Here is a 13,178-nt window from a genome sequence, read left to right as displayed (position 1 = left end):
AGGGTTTTCATGGCACATCATAAACCTGGAAGTTGCCATATTGGAGACACTAAGCAAGGTAAACAAAGCGTGCAGACTTTTGGAATTTTATGGACTGCCAAAAGTTATTACAAATTAGGGAGAACAATGCCAAAAGTTATCAGAGGAAAGGAGGTGCTTGTGGTTAACAAAGCTAAACCAGGATCTTGAGGCTAAAGTCTGGACAACATCTGAATTTGTTCAACCCATTTCTTGTCAGGTAATTAAAATGCATTGTTCTCCCTGCTTTGTAATAACTTTTGACAGTCTATACAATTGCAATTGTTTTTCACGGTCTGCTGAAAACATGGCAATAATTCACCATTTACCACATCTTCAGTGCATTTTGTTTACCTTGCTGAGTGCAAGTCCAACATAGAGACTTCTGGATTTATGACGTGCTGATGATTACAGTGAAAAATAAAATACTTGAAGGCGCTTCTAGCAAAAGGACATGGCCATGGTTTACAATGTCTCACTAAGAAGGAGGAGGGTTACTTCATAAGACCACACATATTTCCATGCTGTCTGTGGCTGAGGAAAGGCACAGTGTTTATGGTGGATAAATGATGTGAACCCGCTCCCCATGTGGTGGTGCCGAGGGAGCAGTATGACATTTAAGAGGAAATCTAGGAATGGATGAATAGGTAAGAGCGACAGATGGGTGACAGATGGGGATCAGAGGAGAGCTTGTATTGTAATAGCAGCTGTGGCATGGATAATCATCATCATTATAGACACTGATGTTTGATCGATATCTGCGGTCACAGCGTGGGGGCAAGGAACAGAACGGCAAGAAAGAGGAAAGGACTGGAAAGGTATTATGTGATCTCAGAAAATAAAGCAGGGGAGGAAAGAAAAAATGAAAGGGGTGCTGGCAAATAAACAAATTGGAGAAGGCAATTTAAGTGTGAGCAGAAGATCAAGATGAAAAGAAAAGTGGGAGAAATGAATCCTTCAAGACAAACAACCAAGTAATGCATTTAATGTATTCAGTACCGGCTCTGTGATTTCCACGTCAGTCTAAATCATGTCCTCAGCTAATACACAAGAACCCTTATTTTTGATGACAGTGTACTGAATTGGCTCGAATCGAATGAGCCACTTTGAAACCACAATAATTTCCTTCAAAGTAGGTCTGGCTAATATTTCAATGGTCATTTGCATATCATTGTAATTAATGAAATCATTTCATAAGCTTCCTGTGGTCAAATTAAATCTCAGATCACCAAGGCTGTTATATGAACACATTTTGATCCGATGGAAAGCATACCAGTTCAGTGCACTGAAAATCAATTTGAATAATTTGCATGGATTTGCATACATCTGCCAATTTGTGACATATATAGACGTTGGAAATATATGGTTACAAAAGCTGGGACATTTTTGTCTCACAGTTTAACTTCTATAAAATCGTCTGTACAATCAAAATATATATGAGGAGTGAGAGGAGATCTCAGATGGTCGATGAAAATACAAGTGTCATTATTTGACTGTACGTGAGAGTGCGGTGGCTGCCGGACGTCGCTGCAGTCATGAGTGACTCACTCCAACTTGAAAGAAACCCAGACATGCAAACAATAACAGAAGCTACAGCTACAGTGAAGGCCTGGCAAAGAATCAAGGACGAGGAAACCCATTCTCCTGTGATGACCAAAGGCCCAAGACTTCAGGCAAGTGATTTTCAACAAAGTATTAAAAATTACAATTTCATATATGATTGTGTTAAGATGCTAAACAAAATTAAAGTCCCCACTCTCACCTCTAGTCGCAGGTATTCCCTCTGATCCTCAGAGATCAGGTTAAGGATGATGCTGGTGTGTTTACGGGTTCGAACCAGGACTTGAATCCATGTCCTCCGGGCAGGCAGTGGAGAAGCCAGCTGGTAATGCACGTGACTGTGGCCATCGAAGGAATACTCTTGGACCTCTGGTGTTCCATGCAAACGCAAACACAAGTCAGTTAGTATGTCAGTTAGATTGTGCTATGACCGAGAATAACCAAAGTTAAACATTTTAAATACAAACGAACAACGACAACAACAAAAAAACACTACATCTTATCAATTTAAAAGAGGCTTCACTTTACTGTGAAGTAACTTTGACTAAATCAAAACCAAGATTTTCCCAATACACAGGGAGCTGGCAGCAGACCAGGATATGTAAAATACACGAGATAGAATATTTATGTTTGGTTTATCCGGGGTTACGCTCACATCTTCTTTCTAAGACCCATGTTCCCAGAAGTGGATTTCATGCATGCGAGGCCGAGTAAACCAAGCACACCAAAAATGTTCTCAAAGTCATTCTTCCATCCCATTGCATGTTCTAAGTTAAACTTCCCATTGCTTTCACACCTATGCCTTTTTGTTTTTCTGCCATTCAGCGGAAGTTAAATGGTTCAACCCTTACAAAACAAAGATACAGTATTGCAGTGTACTGGAAAATATCATGCGGTATATCAGGAAATATATTGACATATATGGGATTTAGTATTTTCATTTTGCAATATATTGCAATATATGCTTACGCCACCATATAAGTGAATTCATTGATACATATGAAAACATTTATTGCTACCAAGACCAAAAAGGGCACTATATTTGTCTTTATATGCTCATATATATATATTACATTTTAGACTTTGCAAATAAACAACCATACCATATGCATGGACCATGCATGGCATGGCTATGTAGGCTTAAGAAAATACAGTGAAGACAAAAATCTGCATCTGCACTTGTACTGAAACAGTTTCAATACAAAGTTGCAGAGATCACATTCATCATTTCAGGACTGTATCCGTAGCTGAAAGTTACTCTCATGACCAGAGCAATATTGCAATATGTGTAACAAATATATAATAAATTGAAAAAACAATATATTGCAATGTATTACAATATATTTCATGTAATATATCGGTAAATATATTATCCTTTCCTAGGGAAGAGATCCTGCTTGTAGACAATATTGTTCTAGCCATGGAATATGCGACTAGTAAGACACATCCAGGCAGCCGCTGGTTACAGAGATCAATGGATTTCAGTATAGGTATTGTAATGATTTCAGCTTTAAAACAAGTGTCACCTTTTAGGTTGTTACATACAAAGGAATACTGAGCTGAACTCTGGGAACGTTGTTTTTTTGTTTTTTTTTCTAATATGTTTTAAGTAAAGGTTTGTGAGGTTTTAAATAAATGAATTTAATTGCAAAACAGACCCACTGAAGTGCCAACAGTGGACTTTGGATAGTCTAACATCTAATGTTAAAAATGGACTGTAGACCCATAGCAGTGTATGGCTGCATTCAGGTAAGGTAGAATTTGGGCAATTGTGAAATGAAAGCATGTATTTCTGCATTCATCATCATGTGCATATCATCTTATAGCACAGACATCAAAATGCAATGTGTGTGTGCCAGAAAAGCTATTTAGTTGTTACTATATTTGAGCAACGGCACAATCCGGATGTAGCAAGCTAAATTGTGGCTCTTGTTTGTTGTTTTTTTTAAAGAAAATGTAGAGAGATAACAGGAAACAGAGATGCAACAACAGGCCTCAATCAAACTTAAACTATGGATGAACTACGGATGTTGCATCTTAGCCCTCTAAGGGTCCTGAGGACATTTTTATTTTATTTTTGTAACTTTCTTTAACTAGGAGACTAACTCATTGGTTTTTAAAACCATGTATTTGCTCATTATCTTTATTTCATGCACATAATCATATATTTCATGTATTTCTATCTAGCCCCTGTAGGTTGTTGTAACAGCTCAAACATTTTAAGAAGGAGGTTATTCTAATTTCGCCAAACAGCGTGCCTTTCATTCTGTCAGTGGGAGTTACTATGTGATAGAAGACAGGAACCAAACAAGACTGTACACTCTGGCAGAGTGTGCTGTGATCAGCAGAACGCGTCACTTGAAATGAATTCCTATAGGCAGTAAAGGACCAGGGTCATTAAAGATCCTATCTCAGTCCGAGAGACTCTTCCAAGAACTGCAGTCAGGCAACGCCTCCACACACTTAAGGCCAGAACAGAAACACTCACAGGGAACAGTCTTCTAACATGCATGCTGCTCTCTGAGTTAAACAAAAATAAGCAGTGATCAAAAATCTGCTAGGGGAAAGCCAAGTGTTTGACCCGCGTGCATCAACTTTCAAACTAAATACATATCGTCTGCATACAGGACACTATGAAGCAGATGGCGCTGTATATCATTAATGTTAGAATAGCACGGAACAGCAGTGGATGATTTGATAGTTTATCAGCCCTGGCTCACAACACTGGTTGTGGTTCACACAAGCTTTAATCTGTTTTAAGTTAAAGCTACCCAAAAAAAGCAACAATGTATGTTAAATTTAAAGGAAATCTCTTTAATGTGATTTTAAATGTGGACGTGCACTTGGCGAACACAGCATCCTATGCACTAACCTTCAATGCACACAAAGTTTGGTTACCTTCTTCGCATTGGTGTCCTGTGTATCCGGGCACACACTGGCAGCTGAAGGAGCCCCACTCACCATGACAGCGACCCCGGTGGCCACAGGACGGATAGCCCATGTTGACACAGCTGCTATCGGTGGTCAGGCAGCCTGGAGAGCTGGACTGAGAGTCGGCCGGTGAGCCCAAATCATACAGCTGAACGGAGGAGATAGAGGAGAGGAGAAGTAGGGGCAGTCAGTGTGAAGAAGATGAAAGAAAAGGAAAGGAAAGAAGGACAGATTGAGATATGAGGGGACATTAAAAGAAACAAAGAGGAGAGGAACAACGAAGCACGGAGAGACAAAGGAGATGGAAAGGAACAGCAAATTATAAAGAAACTCTTCTTTTCCTAAAAGAAAAAGTGGGAAATGTGCGAGTAAGTGGAGATTTGAAAAGGAAGAACTGCCTATAAGTAAGAAGCTCACAAACACTGGACAAAAGGCAAAGTGGCAGCTGAGAAAAGGGGATCGGGACAGACACGGGATACATAAAAAGTGGTCAGTTGCCAGAGGTGAAAGAAGACTTTTCAAATGAAGAATGTCAAATAGAGAAATGAACTAAAAGAACAAAAGTGGTAAACTTTAAAACGTGGTGAAGGATAGGCTCAGAGTCCACCATCAACTTCTCTTCTATCCCTCTAGTTGTCGTTCTCTCTCTGCTGCTATGCTCTCTTTCAACAGTGATGAAAAACAGGAGGTTTAGGGATAAACAACATGGCTAACTGAACAAAAAGCTGAAATTGCAGGGGAACCTTCAAAGCCATCTGACTTGCACAAAAGAATTCCATAAAACATTATGTTCAATCACCTCTGTCTAACCCAATCTGTATATATTCAGATGGCGCTACAGCAAGGATATGGGACTAAATCACACCATCACAGAGCTGCTGATTGGCTCTGACCTCCAGCAAAGAGGCATCTTAATGTCTGCTGAACTTAAGAATAAAAAACAGAAAGTCACATTGGAGTGTCTGCAACAGATTTGTCTGTCCACCTATGTCACTGGAATATGTGCATCTGAAGTCAAATACAAAAATACACCTGGTTCTGCATAAATTATAATTTCAGCTGAGAAAGGAATGTCACCCCACACAGAGACACTGTTGGATATCCCACTTGCCAAGTTTAATTTCAGGTGTTGAGTATAAAAAAACCTTTCAGCCCACACGGAGTGGGGGAAAAAAGCTAAACCAAATTACAGCGCATAGTGTGCAGCGCAAGAAGTGCAAGAAATGATATGATTGAAAACAGAATTGAATCAAGAAACGAAGTTTAGCACAGATTAAAACATATTTGAACATAAAGATGTATGAAAAATGACATGAAAAGCAAACATTTTCCCTCAAAGATTGGTTTGTGTGGTATGTGACGTGATTTAAATGATCGGTGAGGACTGTCTCACAAGCCAGTTAGATAAGGCAGGTCAGGGGGGATGAAGTTTTCTCAACTTCATAAATTCACCTGGAACCTAATTGTTATTTTGTTGTCATTTGTTGGTGGTGTACACAACCGTTTTTCCACAGACACTTTTCCAATTTATTATGGTTTTTAATGGTTTCACCATTGTCATGGTGTGCTCTCAGTTAATTTCACCTTTCTAAAGGGAGATTCTTCCATTGTTTGTCATGGGGGCTGGAGCCTATTCATTGGGACAGAGCTGGGGCACACCCTGAATCGGTCGCCAGTCTATCACAGGGCTAAAAAGAGCTAAAGGGTGTCTCATATCTTTTCCTTTCTTAATAATAATATTTTCTCCTTGTAATGATTTCAGAAATTTAAATTTCAGCACTAAGCAGAATATGTAGATTAGCTAAAATATAGGCTAGGTGTGTTTTCTTATCAGGCTTTGAGTTATCCCTGCTCAGTTTAGCTTCCCATATTTGAAGGGTCCTGGCTCTAAGTGGAAAAGATGACCTGGCCATTTTCTAAGATTCAGCTCAGTCAACTGAAGCACATTGACCAAGTTTATCCCATTTATTCTGCTCTTCTGCTAAATTGCCACCCCTTTGTAGTTTTAAAGCAGTTTGACTTCTCAAAGGATTTTTTTTTTTTTTTTTGCAAGAACCGCTCCTAATTTTTTTTTTGTAGACATTTTGCCAAATGCACTCAAATAGCTAGAGACTAGAGTCTTGTATTTTGGCAAAATGACCTCACATGTCTTCAACTGCTGTCAAACTTTTTACTGAAAAATATTGCAAATCCAACTTCTACTCAAAACTATAGCAAGCAAAAAGCCATTAGTCTAGGTCCAACTGCTGCCACTGTAATCCTCCATAGTTAAAAATGGAGTGACAGATGTGTCAAAAACACAGAAAAACCTAAAGTAGGAATGTTAGTCAGACAGCTGAAGGGAGGGAGACAAGAAAATAATGACAAGGACGAAGAGAGTTAAAAACAAGCAATGGTGAATGACAGCCAAAGTGAAGAGACCAAACTCCAGAATAGAAACATAATTATAAAATCTTGTCCCTTTTCCTGGACACAACCTCACTTTAGCCCCTGCCTTAAGCTCAGCCTAGTTTACCCTCTTTATCCACTCCCAGCTGCCTGTTTTACAGCTACGCATAACACTTGAATGGGTGTAATCAAGCTGACATGCTGCTGACATGCTGCATGGCTCCGAATCAGAGACATGCAAAACAGCTATGTCAACTACCTTTAGCACACCGACATTTGCAAAGTAAAACAGATGATGTTGCTATAGCAACGTCTGTGACATCTTCTGTAATAATACAACACCATCACAGGAAAAAAATAAGAGAAAAATAATCATACAATGCCGGAACATGTCCATCAACATTATTAATCATCAGTACGCCTACTGTTGCTTGCTCTGTGGAGATTTATTATCCTCATGTCCGCCCACACACATCATGCAGATTCCTCTCATTAGTACACAGTGTTTGTGCAGCCTCCCGCTATGTCTTCAGCTAAGGTAAACCGTACTAACTCCAAGCCTTTAGCACTGCAGGAAAAGAAACGTGCGTCCTTTCAAATCCCCATTCTTGAGATTCAACAACTTAATAGATGTTATTAGGTAACTACACAGACAAGACAACTAGATTGTTATCTGGAACACACCAACATATCTGTATGCACAAACCTCTCTTAACAGTCCACAGAAGATGAGCCATAACATGAGAAAATAAGAAAATAAAAATGCATTCTTTGCACCATTAGTTTAAATTTGCACCATCATTGTTAATGTCTATAATTTTTTTTTTTTTTTAACAGGTCGTTAAATTAAACTGAAGTAGTCACTTGACAGACAGATGTCTCATAACAATCAAAATTTGGTCAATGTTGGAAATAACTCATGTGTGGACAGTATGCAATGAAAGCCACATGCAACAAGTAAGTAACTTGTTTGTGCTGATTTTGACCTCATTAAATGGAACAGCTACTGGCTGAAGTGACTGAATGGTTGATCCTGGTATTAGAGTCACATTATTGACTTCTTTCTGGCTGGTATATTTTACAAACTAACTCAGTGGCCCAAGTGAATTCAATTTGCATTTATAGCAGTTGACTTTATTGTTAATGGACCTTTCACCTGTTTGAATGCTTGGTGCAGTCCAGTCTCATTTTAGGAACTATAAAACAATAAAAGTCGTATGAGATATTGTTCATGATGTCTGCCGCTACTATTGGATTCAAGGTTTTGTATAATACCAGAGAGTTGTTGACAGTAACCAACAAATGAGGCTATAGTCCTTGCCACAGACGCCCCCGGTTTGAATCCCACACTGAGCGGTCTTTCCTGCGTGTCGTTCCCCCCTCTCTGCATGCCCGTTTCCTGTCTTTCTACACTCTCACTTTCAATAAAGGCTAAAAAGCCCAAAAATATATATAAAAAAACAACAACTCCCATTTCTTTCTAAGATACTGAAAAATCCCTTTACATAGTTTGGAGCACTGTGCGGGCTTTAAAGGTACTGCTCTGGGTGGTGGTTTATGTCCTACCTGTTCAACAAAAGATTCTCTGTCACCATTGGTGACACTCTTTCTTCCTATCCACCTCTCCCTTGTGGAATTCCCCAGGGATCTATTCTTGGGACAATCTTATTTTCCCTGCACATGTTCCCCATAGGCCACATTCTTGGGAAGCATGGCAAAGTAAAAAGTACAAGATTATTCCCTAAAACCACTCCTGGACCACACAAGTATGACCTTGAATTTTTATTAAGTAAACTAGGATTTAGTGTTACCAGCGAGGCTCCCATATGGATCTAAGGTCCGATCCTCCCGTATACGAAAGCCTCTGTTAAAAACCTGGGAGTGATTATGGAATTATGGATGGTGATTTTAAATTGGATATTTTAAATTGGAGAGATCAATAAAGTGGTCACTGTTTTCCCAGCTGAGGAGGCTTCTTTTCAAAGTCAAGTATTTTAAAAAATTTGAAAGGATTATCCATGTTTTTATACCATCTTGTCTTGACCACTACTACTACTATAAATATATATATATATATATACATATAAATATGTCTGGCTGTGACATATCTCTGCGATCTTCTTTCCATTCTGTCTTTCTCGTGGCTAAAGCACATGGGGTATTGTTCTTTCTCAGCTGCAGTCCCAGATTCAGCCTCTGCACATTAAGCTGGCCAAAATACTGCCTGTTTTGAAATCCCTTCTCAAAACTCATTTTTATTTCGTGGTATTTCAGTCTGGAGCATCTTGAGCAGTAGGCCAAGGAACTTTTAAACACAAAATTACTATTCTAAATTGTCTGTCATGTGACTTTTAATTTTGACATGGCCCACATCTTTGAAGGTTTGCATTTTTGAAAATTGCAAATCCAACAAAGCATTAGAAATGATGTCAAAATACCAGTTTTAGATGGACAGGGGGCAAATTTAACACTTAGTCGTCTGTTTATCTGATGCCAAGATAAAGATTCCTGCAAAAACTTCAGGGTTTAGAAGGCAGTGGTTTCACACAAGGTTTTCACACCAGAGGCCTTCACACAGAAATGACATGGGTTTTGTTGGGGTAAAGGTCAGATTGTCATGGTAGAACATAGAGCCCATGACTTTTAAACTCCAACTGAGCAACAGAAGGTTACTTGAAAGTCTTGACTTGAAGTCAGGCTGCGCAGGAGTGGAAAGGTTTCTATTCCATTTCAGCCTTTAAGTATGTGTGTGCAATATTTGAAAATACTTTGAGGTTACAGTTAAAAGTGTAAAAAACATCTCTGACATGGCACAAGGGCACTGTGAATGTTGAAACCTCTTATTAATCCATTTATCAGGCAGAGTCCAGGCGTGAGTTTGCTAGCATGCTGGTGTGCTAATGGCTGTGTGGTTATGTATGTGTGTGTGTGTGTATGAAGTGCGTTACCTTGCTGTCTACGATAAGGTTGCGAATGCAGCCAGTGAAGTGTTTGTGCTGAAGCTGAGGGTAGATGTAGGGGATGTCCTCGTTCACACCACCAAGCTGGAGCACCTGACTCATGTTCAAATGTCTGAAAACACAGAGGTACACACATATTCCAATAGTTACAGCTGACAGTTAGGGCCCAGAGTACACATAATAAACAGTTCATTCACACAGCTGTCAAAGGAATATGAGAATTCCAAACAACAGAATGCAGTGTTGAAAGTGTTGAAACAGACTTTTAGGCGTTGGTGCTTAAGTCAGCTACATGTACTAAATGACTAGATTAACACAAGAATTACTTTTTTTGTAGGAACATTAACTCGTTTTCCTCTGCCACTTGGTTGCAGTATTGTGTTTTAGAAAGTAATTTCCTAGTTATACATCCAGTGCATTTGTTTGATAATGTCAATATGAACCAGGGCTTATAAATGTTTTAAAAGGTAAGCAAATATGATTGGTATGGTATGGTATGGTATGGTATGATTGGTGTCAAAATGAGCTAAAAGATGCTAGGCCATGCTGTGGATATTGTAGTTACTTAAATTACAGAATATAAAAAATATTATTGATAACAACATTATAATTAACAAAATCATCTTTTTTGCAATTAATATTTAATGCAATTTACACAAATGCATGTTATAGTGGTTGACCTGTGATCTGAGTCCATGTGTGCCACCAAACCAAAACCTTCCTGGCTTAAGATGGATAACGAGAAGGATGGAATCTTGGGTGACAAAATTTGAAGTGAAAGGCCTTGTCAAAACTATTGCAACAGGATCTTCCCAATCCCCATTATAGGAACAAAAACTGTGAGTATGTAACTAAGGCTTTGACTAATTAAATAGCTAAGCACTGCTACCCAGTTAACACTGCAGAAGACAACTGGGCTGGCAGACAGACTGAAATCTACAATCACTTGCATGAACCTTAAAACAGACTTATGCCCATGCTTCCTAGTGATGGTTCCTACCTCTTATATTCTCAAACTGTCAGGTAACATCATCAGCTACATCTTCAGATGTGGAGAGATGTAAGATGTATGTATCTATGACAGATGTATGTTTATCTCTTCTCTCTATCTTCTCTGTTTCCACCTGGCTGGCCTTTAGCAGATGGGACCTTCCATTTGAGCTGCTCTAGGTTTCTTCTTGTTAAAACAACATCTAACAATCACAGAGCTGGTAATCAATGGTCAATATTTCTAGATCAAAATACCTTTTGTGTATAAAAGTGAATATTGTAGAATTGCATTATATTTCTCTTTAAATACATGGTAAATGGTTTTGTATTTATGTAGTGGTACATAGTGGTACTCAAACCAACTACTCTGGCACACAAGCACACACTCACACACTAGTGCCAACGACTGGAAGCAACTTGGTCTTTAGTGTCTTCCTCAAGGATACTTTGGCATGTGGTATGTTCTGAGAAACCCTAACCCTCTGGGTCGTGGACAACCTGCTCTACCTACTGAGCCACAGCCTCCCCTAAAATCCGAAGTATATGTTTGGGGTTTTTAAATATAGGTGAACTAAATGAGTTGTAATGTGGCTAGTTTCACATTACATAAATCAATATACTGTATGTAACAAAAAATACTAATATGTTTGAACTTAGTAATTAATAATTAGTAAATACACACCCACGAAGCTTCCACACAAACACAGGGTTTCTGCAGGTACCAGCAAATCTAATTTAATGCCATTTTTAACGCCCATGACTAACTGCAAATACTATACGTGTTCATACTTACCTATATACGCACACACAAAATATCCATATCCATCTCTGAATTAAATTGTAAGCATTTCATTTGACAATGATAATATAAGATATTTGAGAATCTAAATAAGTGACAAACTGTCACTCTCTCAAGAATTTGAAATGGCTCGTGGAACATCTCACAATGTCAAAAGTTAACTTCAAAAAGTACCAGAATCCATCAAGTTTATGTTTGTAGAAATTGTCTTGACACTGAATACACAACCCAATATTTGATCTGTCTGGAGAGTGCTCTTTCTGCTTGAAATATTGTGTTGGAGTCGAAGGCTACTCGCAAGTGGCGCGGTTTTCCGCTCTGTAGTGACTCCGTGCTCGTGCTGGAATCAGTCACTGGAGCAGCAGTTGTGGTAGTACTAGCAGAGGCTGCGTTGCTGGTCACGGCAAAGAAATTTGGCACAGTTAACTGCTGGCTTCTTTTCACCGCTGATTCTCCAATAGCATATGGTATTTGACAGCATTTACACCCATTGTGCAAAGCTTAAAGGCCTTTTCACACACGCTGCAAAATCCTTCTCCAGGTTTACCGTCAACGGGTTTCAACCAGGTTCAAAATCGTTCCTCCTCCAACCACTTTTGCTAGAAATCGCATCCCATGGTTGCATGAACTTTGTGAAATGAATGCTAATATACCAGTGCAAACACAGTGCAACCTAACTATTTTACATATTTGCATATAATTAACTTCTGTTTAAGATGGCCTCCTGTCTGGATAATGAACACGGGATGCCCCAGTATTCCATACCAATCACCTATCACTGGGTTAAATTCAGAGTTCAATTCCACAATGGATTTCAACAGTTTCAGGCATTTGATGAAAAATGTGCAAATATTGGCATATCATTTGACCCTGACAGATGCCATTCCCACACATAAAGTCACTCTAGTCTTTCACAAACAGAGCAGGCTGTGTTCCTGTTCAGGTGTTTGTGTGTACCTGTCAGTATTGGGAGTAACACCTGTCACTTCACAGGAAGAGTGGTCTTCAGTGGTCAACCAGCTACCCAGACCCTCCATTTCCTTCACCGCCGCCCCCGAACATCGATCCAAGGTGAAACGTACTTCCTGCAAAGACAAATAAACAAGAGTAACACAAGTGTCGTCAAAAAAAAATCAAGCTCCAGTTTCTCTGCATCACAATGTGTCTACTTCCTGCTATTTGTTGTAGCCTAATATTTAACAGCCATCATTTCTTTCAGGTCAGTGTACAGTTCTGTACTGCTGCTTGCTTTACAGAACCTTTTGCTAATGCACACACAAGACAACACATGTTAAACTTGGGGACATGTGCCCTTGGTGTATAAATAATAAACAATGTAGTTAAGAAGAAGATATGTCAATCCATTTGCAAACAGCTAGACTCACACAACCCATCAATGTTAAAAATAAAAGACAACCACAACAACACTGTTGTTGACAACAACATTCGCATTACAGTTGGAACAGCATGATGCACATTAGTATCAGAGACAGAAAAGGCTGCAAATGTTGGGAATTTGGTCCAGTGCCTCA

At 39.1% G+C, this 13,178-nt stretch overlaps 1 protein-coding gene across 1 annotated transcript in view; it reads right to left on the bottom strand.

The window, feature by feature from the left end:
- si:ch211-186j3.6 (neural-cadherin) overlaps nucleotides 1–13,178 on the bottom strand; it is a 256,350-nt gene that overhangs the window by 43,287 nt on the left and 199,885 nt on the right. The window contains exons 29-32 of the mRNA XM_047580957.1: nucleotides 12,604–12,731; nucleotides 9,846–9,969; nucleotides 4,477–4,657; nucleotides 1,781–1,947 (exon numbers count right to left, since the gene is read on the bottom strand). Of these exons, the coding sequence (XP_047436913.1) occupies nucleotides 1,781–1,947; nucleotides 4,477–4,657; nucleotides 9,846–9,969; nucleotides 12,604–12,731 (600 nt within the window). The remainder of the gene's footprint in view (nucleotides 1–1,780; nucleotides 1,948–4,476; nucleotides 4,658–9,845; nucleotides 9,970–12,603; nucleotides 12,732–13,178) is intronic.

Source organism: Mugil cephalus, chromosome 3 (genome assembly GCF_022458985.1).
Source record: "Mugil cephalus isolate CIBA_MC_2020 chromosome 3, CIBA_Mcephalus_1.1, whole genome shotgun sequence".
NCBI classification, from domain to species: domain Eukaryota; kingdom Metazoa; phylum Chordata; class Actinopteri; order Mugiliformes; family Mugilidae; genus Mugil; species Mugil cephalus.
The sequence above is the reverse complement of the archived record's forward strand: the minus strand, read 5'-3'. Positions and strand labels throughout refer to the sequence as shown.